The following is a 12711-nucleotide window of genomic DNA, read 5'->3' on the forward strand; positions in this document are numbered from 1 at the left end:
CATGGCTTCCTGGTTTTCCAATCTCCCTGGTTTGAATCAATGGATTTCAAAGGGGGAGCAGGAGAGAAGGACCTTGAACACGGCTCATTATAGGAATCATATCACAACACACAAGATCAAATCATCATCACAAGATGTTAGCCCTTACATCCCATTATGTCAAGTCACATAACTGTCACAACATGACATGACACACAATTAACTCCCTTATGCATCACATCATCCTTGTAATGTACTATAGATATCTGTGACCTCAAGTACATTGTAAATAAAGACATTTTCTATTGCAGAGACTTTGTTTTTCTTCTTTGTAGTTTGACATTTTGGGAAATACGCTTCTTCACTTTGTAGCTGAGAGTGTCGATATGACTCTCATGTCTGTACAGTGAATATGAAGCTGCAGCCAGCAGCCAATTAGCTTAGCTTAGCACAACGACTGGAAACTGGAAGACAGCTTGACTGTCTCACATTTATGTAATGTGTGCAAAAACCAAAGTGGAAAAGCAAAAATGAACTGTATTATGGGGGTTATGTGCCAGATTATACTTCTCAAATTAACTGTTCTGTCTTTTAGTTAACCGACTGCTTGCTACGACAAAATTTACCAAACATATGTGAGTTTGGTATCAATCTTCTCATCTAACTCTTGGCAAATAAAATCAAATATTGTCCAAAATTGTCCTATTGTCCTAATTCCTTTTTTTGTTTGTTGGTGAAACATGTTTCATCCCACTTTCAGGCATTTGTACAATATTACATCAAGTTCTGATTGTCAGATCTTTTGTAATATATATTTTTCTTTTTTAATAATACATTGAATTGTCATTGTCAGTTTTGACTGTGGATGATCAGGTTCTATATTTTTGGGTGGGTGTGATACTCTCTCACCCCCCATGAATGTCCCCTTTGTTAATCCTCTGTATGATCACCTGTGTCAGCTGCAGCCCTCATGGAGGAGGAGGCAGCTTTTGCTTGATCGGGGTAGGATTCACTCCACTTCCTGTTTCAGAACAATGAGAAATCAGATATTACAGTGAGGATTTTTTAATGTTGCACAGCTTCAAAGAAAACCCCTTACATATGATGCAATTTCATATGGTGAAATTCCACTGCTTGTGTAAATATTAGCATTTGATTTGGTGTATTTTTCTACAAGCAGAATCCTAAGAAGAGCACACTCAGCATAGCTCACTTAAAAATAAATAAAAGAAAATCTGTAATTCCTATTAATACTCTCAATGCTATGATACACAGTTTTATCTACAAGTGCTGCCTGATGACATTTTGTGATTTCTTCGTGTCTCTTACTCAACTGGAACACATCAGGAGTGTCCAGTGGTGTAACTCAGACATGTTTTCTGACATCAACTTATCTCTCACCGAGGTCTCTGAACAAAACACCACAGGTCAGCAGAGTTAACTGTCATGGGAGCACATTGCCTTGTTTACCCACCTTTTCATATTTACCCCAAAACACTGCAGTCAAGCAAAGGGCACACACACACACGCACGCACGCACGCACGCGCGCGCGCGCGCGCACGCACGCGCACACACACACACACACACACACACACACACACACACACACACACACACACACACACACACACACACACGTGAACGTCAAAGTGAGAAGACAGAAAGAGAGGAAACGTCTCATAGTACTGAACAAAAGTGTACTTGTTTTTCCTGGGATTTTGGCCACTGAACCCTCAGACGGGTAAGTCATCTATTCTTTATAAAAACAGCTCTGGTTACATATTTCCAGTTAAACTCCACTGGTGTAAATCATTCTTCAGAGTACAGCAGGCTGGCTCTGAGCCACGCATGTACCAGAAAAAGGGAAAGCTCTGGAGGAACCTTGCTCTCCTCCAGGTTTGGAGCTGAGGAGCAGAGCTAAAGAATAACTCGGGTCAGGAGACAGAGGTGTTTAATCCGTAGTGAGTGAGGGGCGTGGACGTTTGTCCTGAGCAAGCACCTCACTGGTTGGTTGAGCTTAACTTTTGACTGAGATAATGGTTTCCTGTGGATGTTGGCTTTGGTCAGAATTATGGGTCACGGATGCAAAGTTTGCTGCCTTGTATCCTCTTTTTTTTTCCGAACTGGTGTTAATGTGTAGTTTTTTAGATTGCAGGGGGCAGATAGCAGCACTGCAGGCCGAGTATTCACTTGGATGCAAACAAGTAGATCAGATAGCAACTCAATGTTAGTAATATTAACTAATTATTTATTTTGCTAGATATGTTTTGGAGGAAACTCTTCCTGGCACTTCCTGAAAATCAGGAAGTGTTGACATCAAACAATCTAAGTGATGCATTCAAATGCAAATACAATTTTGAGGTATTTGTACTGAACTTGAGGATATCAATTTCTCGCTACTTTATACTTCTCCACTACATTTACCTCCTTTCCTTCAAATTACAAACTAATAATATATTCTTGAGAATTCTAACCAAATGCAATGTATGCTGGGGGAAATCTAAAAGGCTAACAATGTTAGTACTCATTAGTTGGATATTTAGCTCTTCATTTTAAGTTGAGTTCAGGGTTACATGCTCTGAATTGGCTCTGAATGTAGGCAATTTAAGACTGATGAATGCATCACATTGAATTCATGATAAAAAAATTAGTTGATCTAATGTATTTGATTAGAAGAGTCTACAATGTTTAACCCAGAGTGGAATAGGCATTGTATGTTAAAAGTACAACATATAAGGGGAACCCATTGGTAACTGAGGCTTTTCACAAGTTAGAATAGATGTGTTCTTTATGTGAACAATGTGTAGGACTAGCATCACAACCATAACATAACCCCACCTCTCCTTCATGGTCGTGGATGGCCAGCCCAGCTATGTCTCGACAGGTGGTCCAGGTCCAGCCGGAGAGCAGGGTTCAGGAGAAAGGTCAATGGAGTACTGGCCTGTGTGAGTGCCATAAAGACATGGGAGACTGTAAGTGTTCAAACATAATACAGTATGCTATGAAAATATGATGAGATTTAAACATTTTCTGTCTATGCTGAATACAAAAAAAAATGCTTTCCTGAAATGATAAAACATTAGGTTTTTGTGTACTGTGAGTTAATCTAGTGTGTGTGTGTGTGTGTGTGTGTGTGTGTGTGTGTGTGTGTGTGTGTGTGTAGGCTGCTTTGCCCTGTGCTGCCTCCCAGTGTTTACCTGTAAGGTGACCAGTGCAGTGGGCTCCTGTCCCTGCCTGCCCCTGCTGGACTGTATCGGCTGCGTACCACCGGCCTCTCTCGCCATGCGGGCGTCTGTCAGGGAACGATACGGCATACCGGTAATACAGCACAGATAGGATTTGACATCTTGTTGGGGAATGTAAACCTGATTGAGACCCAAATATATGTTTAGGCATTCTAATATCACATGGCTTACAAAATAGTGCATGCTGTAAATGGGAAAAACAATCTCAGCGAGTGAGGATGCCCCCAGACCCCCCCACTTGGTTTGGGCTGAGCCCTGAATGTTAACACATCTGACTCCGCCCCTGCCGCCACTGTCTTTCTGTCCTCAACGTTTATGAGGACGCTGCCACCTTGTTTGAACAAAACTTGATTGGAATTGCCAGTGAACAAAGCTGAACTTCAATCGATCAGAGAGGGTGAAGAAGAAGTGACTGTGAACAAACAAGTGTTTTACTGTTTCTCTGTAGCTGGAGTTGGGAATGTGAGAGTTAAATGTGAGACTAAATTCTTTCAGCCAAGTAGAGTGGCCCCTGTCGCTGTGATGTCGTGAACAATGCAGCAGATTGCGTTCACTGTGTGCCCAGCTCAATAACACAGAGCCGCTGGAGCTTTGGATAATTAGGATTGCTGCTGAGAAGACGAAGACGCTTTAGTGATGAAACACAATAACAGCACGCGGGGGAAATAGCTGCAACATCACGCAGGTGTGCCTAATGACACAGGTTATTACTTAAGCAATGCAAACAATGTTTGGAGTCTATGCAGTGACATCAGATGAAGCTCAAATATATGCTGAGGATGCAAATTTATAAATCTGCACTATAGCCATAAATAACTTAATGAATAAACAACTAGCTGTAAGTGCATTTAAGATACAGCAAGCTGCTCAGGCTGCCCACCCACTGCTTGTCCACACTAAACACTCACACACCTGCCTGCACAAGCACAGATCTCAATAGACATCGGGTCACTGATCACTGCACGTAACCAATGCCGAACAGATGTTCGACATGCAAACAGCACATACCGGGGCCAAGTTGTGCGAGTCTGATGTTGGATAAGCGGAGTGTTTCTGGGACAGTGAAGAGAAGAAGAGATAAGGCAGGAGGTGGGAGTGGTTGGAGGCCAGGCAGGCAGAAGCTGGAGCGCTGCCATCGGAGAGAAGGAGGTGGTTGGTAATGTTGGCTTCTCTGGAGGTGGAGTGGGCTGTGGATCGCTGTCAATACCGCAGAGCATGAGCTAGGAAGGTGCCAGAAGTTCTTATGAAAACAAGTCACAGCATGTAGGCTGTTTGTAGCGCAAACTCTCTCTCATGGGTGGAGGGAGACAATGCTGTAACAGTGGTGTATCACGAGAATAAAACTGTGGATTCAGTCTAGTTACTTCACTCATTTGCATATTCATACATTGGTTCCCATCAACTTTGATTCAGACGCTCACGGTCAACTCTGCTGATCCGTTAACTTTTCGTCTCGCTCCATCATCGGATCAAAATTTTTGTTTGTCTTATACTTTGGTATATTATCAAATACCTGAACACTAATGCTATTCTCCATCAGTCTCGGCTGCACTTTGTGTTCAGCATGTTAAACATGGTAAACGTTGCACCTGCTTAATACCAGCATGTTGGCATCATCTCTGAGCCTGCTGTCGTTAGCATTTAGCTTGAAGCACACACACAGTGATGCGAATGCTTAGCTTAGATAAAAATGAACTACAAAATCAAGTCTTTGAACTGAACTGGACAAAAAATTATTCTAATCAGCAATGTATTCATCATTTAATTATGAGTAGCCTCTGTTAGCATGTTGACGTCAGCATTAAGCCCTAAGCAAACATATAGGCCTACGGCACAGAGCTGCCAGAAGGGCTTTACTTTTGGTGATTTTTCACACCAAACTTTAGAACTTTGCTCCTTTTTAATTCAATTTGTTGTATTTATGCTTTTGTACCTTTTTGTTTGTTTATGTTTATTGCGGTACTTCTAATCCCAAAGTTGCACGTTGCGTTCAGATTTACAGACCTGTAATGATGTTCGGGGGCGTAGTGATAATTTTAGTTAACGTTGTCACCCTCCCACATTGAATCCATGAGAGAGCCAGCGCAGCAGAGAGAAAGTGTGCTATTGAGCAGATCCCAGGTCTGTTGCTCAAGAAAGCAATGTAAACACAAAGATTGTTTTTGCTACTTCTAGCACAGTTGCATGAGACTCAACAAGTTGCAGTCAGATCCTCAGACCTGTAAAGATGCTTGTTGGGTGGAGAGATTATTTTGTAGGTTATGTCACGTCCAACATTAAATTCATAGATTGCAATGCAACAATTTATGTTTTTGATATTATATACTTGTTACATATTACGTAAGAATATTGTTTGGGCATGACAGCGATGATGCAAAAGTAAGACAGAGAAATCAAAAGTGACAAAAGTTACATTGCTGAGAAGTCACATGCTGAGGCTGCAAATGGATCTGCCTTCTCGGTGTTTCTCAGACTTTATTGATTTATCAAATCTCACCCACTAACATTTCCATCTTGACATTACTGACAAGCTCTTTATCCTGGTTGCTGTTGCTAAGAGCAAAGACTTGGCTGCAAGAAACTCAGTGTCCTCAGGGAGAGGATATTAACTGAAGCAGAAGAGCTTGATTATTACTGTTACACTGACATTGCCTTCTATGAACTTCAAGCTGCCGTATTATACATTACTACTTTATTGCTAATTTGGTCTTTTGAAACATAAACAATGAATGTTAAATTACAACTAAACTACTACTAAATGATACAGCAGATTCTCTTCAAACTAACTTCATGTAATACTGCAAATTACAAAGTGTATCATAGTACAACAGGCAAATGAAACAGATCTGCTGCATTGCATATCAGTAAAAATGTATTTTTTTGCACCTAAATGCAAATGTTCACCTTTTGTTCAAGCCTCCCACCTGTGTTCAGGCCGCTCTGCGTGTCTTACAGGGGAGTGTGTGGAGCGACTGCCTGTATGGATGCTGCTGCTATCCGCTATCTTGGCTCCAGATCTCCAGAGAACTGAAGAGAAGAGCAGCATCCCACGCCTCCTCCTCTTCCTCTTCCTCAGCCAGATACACTGCTCTGACCTCCCTGCAGGGGGCGCACTTGGTCTAGACCATAAATGCAGCACTCCTGTCTTCTGTGCTCTGCTGCAGCCTGCCCTCCAGTGTACGGGAGTTGATTTAATCACACTTCCTCTGCAACCACTCCCTGTTGCCTTTAGAGGATTCAGAGGGGACCCGATCTGTCCCACAGAGAGGAAAGTTCAGTTTTTCCCAAAATTAATTAAGTGATAAAAATGAGAATGAGCATTCTTTCATGGTGGGAATTAATGAAGTACATTTGCTCATGTACTGTACTTTTATTCTACTTTTCTACTTCTACTCCACTTCATTTCAGAGGGAACTATTGTACTTTTTACTCAAATTGTCATTCATCAGATTAACATTTTACATATTAAAATAAACATTCCATAATTTTATGAAATACAATTCATTGTATGAACCAGTGATTCCCAACTTTTTTGCCCTGTAACATATTACAAGAAGCATTGTCTAGTCGGGGCCTTTTTGTTATTATGTCAATGAGTTGTCAGTAATTTGAAAAAGGGATGGAACTTTTTGAGGCCCTAAAAGGTAAAGGATAAGAAAATCCTATTGTTCACAAAAAAGCTGAAAATGAGAATTTAGTTTTTTCTACTTTCTACTCCAATTAATCATCTCATGGCCCCTCAGATGTATCCTGTGACTCCTTGCTGGGGGCCAAACCCCACGTTGAGAACTACTGGATGAACATATTTTAGTAACCAGCTAACTCCAATCTAAAAATCTCATATGTAGCTAAATATCTTTCAAAGTGGCCCATTTTCGGCAGAATGAGTACTTTTACTTTTGATACTTCAGTATAATACATTTAGTTGATAATACTTCTGTACTTTTACAGAGTTAGAATGCACGACTTTTACTTGCAATAAAGTATATTTTGTTGTTTTATTGATGGAGTTAAGGCAAGGAACAGTACCACAGCACCCTGATGATTACAAACAGTAGCATTACACAAAGTCTATACAGTCTCCATCTTTAAGTTTGATCTTGCCACATGTTTACAAAGACAAATTACTGTATGCACATTTCTAAATATGATTAACCCTTGTGCTGCTTTTCTTTTTAAGTATAGCTGCTGCTCCTTTACAGTTCATTTTTATCGCTAACACACTAAAAGAAACATGAAGCACAATTATTGAAACAACATATGGAACCTGGAAATTGATGTGATAATGCAGCATGTTTAAAATATGTATTATTTTTCTGATTCAACTCAAGATTGTAACATTCAAAGAAAGGCGCAGAGCCACTGTGTGTCTCTTTTGTTCTTATCACTCACCTCTGTCTAAGAACAGAGTTGAGTTACACCCTTTAAAGATGAGGTAATGTGCATTTTGTGGCACGATGACGTCTGAGATTTAAAAGGATGCGTGACGGTCAGATTATCTGATGTCTGACTGCCAAAGGTATGGACGCAAGTCAGACTGGACAGACCGGTCAGTGACATGCATCCTGTGCTGTCCTGTCACGTTCACTGCACTGCAGCGAGTCTATAAGATGCCACACTGCAAATCCATCCCTTCACTGAATGCCACTCACAGTAAGGTAAGACAATCCACTGAATTCTAATTTATTCCGAATTGTGTTGTACTTTTAGCAAAGAAGAACGCTAGCCCTGATAATAATTTATAACATAAAAAAATCAAAAGAAATTATTTAAAAAAACCATGTCTGATCTCCAAGACTTGTGTTTTAATGAATTATGAAAATGGACCACAAACACACACTTTCTCCACGGATATGCAATCTTAAAAAAATGCGTAAATATAATCAATCAAATCAATCAAATATAATGTTGCTGCAGTCAAAATAATACCCTGTGTTCAGGATCCATGGGAATATCCCCTTTTCTTCCCTCAATGCTTAATTCATACAATCCAGTTGGATTGAACATGCACGAGGAAGCACAGACGTAACAAATCACTAATGCATGCTCCTTCTTTTCATGCATAAATAGTTAAGTCAATGTTTAATGGTATCATTTACCGCAAAGATTTGGTATTGACAGGTACTGTAATGTGTGTTTTTTGTCAGAAGCTTAAGCCATGTCTGAAAGGATGGTCATGTCCCAACCCAGGCCCTTCATCATGACCAGTGCATCCAACCAATGGACCTCTGGCATCTGTGATTGCTTCCAAGACCTGCCGCAGTGTATGTGTACTTCTTTTTATGTCAGACTGTCAGATATCAAATCACAAACATTCTTTTCTTGAGTGCAACAATAATGTGTGTACACCTTTAAGAGGCTTTCCAGCCCAATAAGAGATGTTTGGCCATGACCTCAGTGACTGATGTTGTCCAGCTGTGAAACCTTTTAGATGAGCACATTCCTGCCTTTTATTTCAGGCTGCCTCGCCTTTTGGTGTCTTCCCTGCTTCACCTGTAAGACAGCACATGAGGCCGGGGAGTGTCTATGTTTACCTCTGCTGGACGCTTATGGACTCATCCCTCCTATGACCACAGCCCTCAGGGTGTCAGTACGCCAACGCTATGGCATTGAGGTACGGACGCTACGCTAACCTAACTGTAACCGCATAAAAGTCACTATTGCCTTCACTGTTCATCAGATTTTTTGAGGTATACTTTAACGGGATTAATGTCTGTAGCCCAAAAATCAGCTGTACAGTATTATCAGTCCCAGGGTGTCAAATACGCTCTGTCACAGCCCTCGCCGCCTGATACTCACACATAAGGTCTTTTTCGAGTAACTACAATGTAAACTCATCTGCGTCAGTAATGGACGCTCAGAGCAAGTGCTGGGGGGGGGGGGGGGGGGGGGGATTGATGGGACAAAAAACCACAGCACTTTGACCCAGGAGGCCGCTGTTTGAGTCACGTGAGAAACCAACAATGTGTTGCTGTCTTTGTGTTTGCAACGTTCCGTTTCACTTTCATTTTTCAAACGCAGTAATTTCGACCCTAACCACAATGTTTTCCGGAACCAAACTAAGTGGTTTTGTTGTTTGACACCCTGGACTACCCAGTGTTAGAAAGTGACGCCTATAGGGGTCAGTATGTGACGAGCTGGCAATGACAACAGGTTAGTATTATACAAAACTAGTGCAGTGCTTGGCTCCTGGTATCGCTACTTGCACGTAGAAAGCATTTGTTTTTTTTCCTTTGACTATTGCATGTCTAACCCCTCTTAACTGTGTCTCTGTCTCCACAGGGTACAGTTTGCAGGGACTGTGTGTACTCCTGCTGCTGTGGGCCCTGCACCTGGTGTCAAATAGCAAGAGAGATCAAAACAAGGCAGAATCCCATAACCTTCATCAGCATGGCCGCCAGATAAGAACAAAATGCTGAATTCGCCCCAGCATCATCGCTGCGTGTGATGCGTTGCTGATTCAAGCATGGCTGCCTCTGTGGAATGTCGCTGAGCAACTGATTGAAGATCAGCACATGAGGGTCATAAATGTTGCATCACTTGATGACGGAAAGAAAAGATAAGCACACACTTTGTGTTATATTAACAGATATAAATGATAACTTAGCAGTGACAGTAGTGGTATGAACTGGGGTTACTGACATTGCACACAGATTTCACACATACATCTTTAAAATTACATAAGGAATGCTTTTGTTTTTTTACTTGTTTTCCTTCACTTTCAAGATGTTTGTTTCATATGTTCCTTTTGGATAATTGTTGATTTGTCTTTGTATTGGTTGTTATTCTTTAGAAGTATTTATATGTTTGTATATGGGCTCGATTTCACTTATTATATGAAAAAACAAAGACGGCGGCCATACTGAAACACAGCTCTTCATAAGACATAATGTGTAGGCATGGATTTACAGACATGCTGGTGGCGTGGGTCAAGGGGTGACAATGTTGAACTCTCTCCTATTTTGGTCCAGACGGAGATTTCTCAACAACTATTGGATTGAAACTTGGTAGAGGGATTCATGGTCCTCAAAGGATGGATCCCTCTGACTTTGGTGAACTTCTGACTTCTCCTAAAGTGCCACCACAAGGTTGACAATTAACACTTTTGACCAAATAACTGCAAAACAAATAACATTCCAATCAGTCTCAGCTGCAGGCCTGCTGCCTACTTTGTTAATATGCTAAACAACAGTGGTGAACTTGGTAAAAAAAAAAATGACCTGCTTACAGTAACATCAGTCCGTTAGCATTGTCCCTGTGAGCATGTTAGCATTCTGATTCTATCCTTAAGCTCAAAGCAGTGATGTGGCAAAGTGCTAACAGCACTGCACACTCAACGCTTTTTTCCTGGACACCTAGGTGTGCGAAGATCAGGTTATATACTGTACAGACTGGTTATGCTGTACAACTAACTATTAGAGTATACTGTAATTCTTAGTTCGAGGAAGCTATAGATGCATTTGTGATAAATCATACATTCTTCTTATTTATGTCCCTGAATCATTCAGTCTGTTCCTAGTATTTTTATCACATATGAGTCAACAATGCAATAAAACTCAAAGTACGTCTGAAGTTCAACACAATAAATCTCAGTGTGCTCTGTCCTATGCACGGTATCTGCCAAGGTTAATACATGCCTAGAAGTGTTAAATGCCAGCTTTTGCGTCATGTGATCAAATCGGTGTCTGACATCAGACAAGTGTTAATTAAAATAAAGTTAAAATAAAAAAAAGTAAACATTGTCGCACGAGAAATATAAGAACAATAGGCTTGTAGATGAGGAGGATGTTTTGATATAACAGTCATAGTACGTGCTAGGCATGTGAGTAAATGGTGTGAACACTGTCATGAGGACTGAAATGAGCCATATCATGACACAGAACAATTGAAGGAAGGAAAGGTTTTGAACCAGCGAGCGTCCCAGAAGCATTGTTCAGATATTTGGGCTTGAGGTCAACTTTGAAAGGGTGCACTGAATATAGAAAGATTCCCATGAGGGAAAAACGGTAATAAATGTTTTCAATCGCAGGCCTTTCCGTATTTGGGTTATCACCATGGCAAAGCATGTATTCATCCAGCAGCCTCAGTCTGCGACTCTGAGTGCTGTCCAGCCCAACCTGTGGGGCGCCAGCATCCGTGGCTGCCTCCATGATTTAGATGTCTCTAAGTCTGTTATGAGGTGTTTTCATTACACCTCCTGTGTGTTTGCCTTCCACCGGTGCATGCAAATGTTGTCAAAGTGACCATTGACTTTAAACTTTTAACTTGGGCTGTAGTCAAGACTTAAGTCAACTGCCAACACGGAGCAGCTCCGAGACAAATGCGAATGAGTTCACATGGGATCAATTCAGTTTTTAGACTTCGTAGTCTGTTGTGATTACATGCCACACTTGACTTTGCTTGACCTAGCTTCCATAAGGGAGGAGCTTACACACACACACACACGTTTACTGAGGTCACATTTAAGGACATTACATTGACTTACATTCATTTCCTGGGGACTTACCCACCACTGCTTGCCTAACCTTAACCTAACCTTTAACCCATTGACCCAAAAACCAGCTATTTCCCAAATGGGGACATGACTTTGGTCTCCAGTTAGACACACACCTTCTCATATTAACTTGTCTTTGGTCTGAAATGTGTCCCTAAAGGTAGCATAAGTCTCTCACTCACACACACACACACACACACACACTCACACACACACACACACACACACACACACACACACACACACACACACACACACACACACACACACACACACACACACACACACACACACACACACACACCAGAGAAAGAGGGCCAAGAGCAACAATAGCCGGGTAAAAACATACTATTTTTTTCAGGAATGGGTAACAATCTTTTTTTTTTCCATGTATGTGAATGACAAATGTGTCTAATTTGTGATGCAAGCGTGTCAATTCGTAAAAAATGTAACGTTGAGCAGCGCCACATTTTGGTTCAGGTTTATACAACTCCACAGAGGCAGAGGAGAGGAGGGAAAGGCTGCGGCTCACTGATATGACTGTTGAACTGTAACTCTTGCTGTTGTTGTAATCACCAATGCTCACTTTATTATTCCCTCTGCTGTGTGACCTTGCTGCTTCCTCCTTCCCTCGTTCCCTGCAACTCCCGTCTCACACACTCTGACTGTATCCAAGTTTGGATTGTTACCTAGTTCTCCCTGAAGTTTCCTCAACAAGCCGATTGTAAAGTCAGCGCATTGAACTTGCATGTGAGAGAGTCTGATAGAATCTACCAGGAAAACATCATCCAAAGATGTGAAATGAGCAGCAATCAGGAGCTGAGTGGGACTAAACTGATGAGTCACTTTGCATTGAGACACAATATGTTGATTGGGCAAAAAACTAAAACTTTACTTTGCACAGATTTTCTCATGTCAAGAGAAAGACATTAAAATTATTTGACACAATTAAGACAAATGCAAAATGTAGGATTACTCAAATAAATTAAAAT

General features: G+C 41.2%; 2 protein-coding genes across 2 annotated transcripts; both read left to right on the top strand.

The window, feature by feature from the left end:
- The first annotated feature begins 1556 nt into the window (after positions 1–1556).
- Positions 1557–6695, top strand: LOC137874925 (placenta-specific gene 8 protein-like). The gene is made up of 4 exons (XM_068713900.1): positions 1557–1721; positions 2846–2952; positions 3144–3298; positions 6181–6695. Exons 2-4 carry the CDS (start codon positions 2853–2855, stop codon positions 6346–6348), a joined length of 423 nt encoding a protein of 140 aa, XP_068570001.1. The 5' UTR covers positions 1557–1721; positions 2846–2852; the 3' UTR covers positions 6349–6695.
- Positions 6696–7859: 1164 nt separating this feature from the next.
- ponzr4 (plac8 onzin related protein 4) lies at positions 7860–10842 on the top strand. The gene is made up of 4 exons (XM_068713901.1): positions 7860–7883; positions 8373–8489; positions 8685–8839; positions 9508–10842. The coding sequence occupies exons 2-4, from the start codon at positions 8384–8386 to the stop codon at positions 9628–9630; spliced, it is 384 nt and encodes a 127-aa protein (XP_068570002.1). The 5' UTR covers positions 7860–7883; positions 8373–8383; the 3' UTR covers positions 9631–10842.
- The last annotated feature ends 1869 nt before the right edge of the window (positions 10843–12711 follow it).

Source organism: Cebidichthys violaceus, unplaced genomic scaffold, assembly GCF_023349555.1.
Source record: "Cebidichthys violaceus isolate CVI_PGR_0920_01 unplaced genomic scaffold, fCebVio1.0.p SCAF_19, whole genome shotgun sequence".
In the NCBI taxonomy this organism is placed as follows: domain Eukaryota; kingdom Metazoa; phylum Chordata; class Actinopteri; order Perciformes; family Stichaeidae; genus Cebidichthys; species Cebidichthys violaceus.

What these genes read in the sequence shown, in the direction of transcription:
- LOC137874925 (XM_068713900.1), top strand. Translation starts at nt 2,853, where the DNA reads ATGTCTCGACAGGTGGTCCAGGTCCAGCCGGAGAGCAGGGTTCAGGAG. An exon ending in CCATAAAGACATGGGAGACT is followed by an intron (nt 2,953 to 3,143) that starts GTAAGTGTTCAA and finishes GTGTGTGTGTAG; the next exon opens with GCTGCTTTGCCCTGTGCTGC. An exon ending in GGGAACGATACGGCATACCG is followed by an intron (nt 3,299 to 6,180) that starts GTAATACAGCAC and finishes CGTGTCTTACAG; the next exon opens with GGGAGTGTGTGGAGCGACTG.
- ponzr4 (XM_068713901.1), top strand. Translation starts at nt 8,384, where the DNA reads ATGTCTGAAAGGATGGTCATGTCCCAACCCAGGCCCTTCATCATGACC. An exon ending in CTTCCAAGACCTGCCGCAGT is followed by an intron (nt 8,490 to 8,684) that starts GTATGTGTACTT and finishes CTTTTATTTCAG; the next exon opens with GCTGCCTCGCCTTTTGGTGT. An exon ending in GCCAACGCTATGGCATTGAG is followed by an intron (nt 8,840 to 9,507) that starts GTACGGACGCTA and finishes CTGTCTCCACAG; the next exon opens with GGTACAGTTTGCAGGGACTG.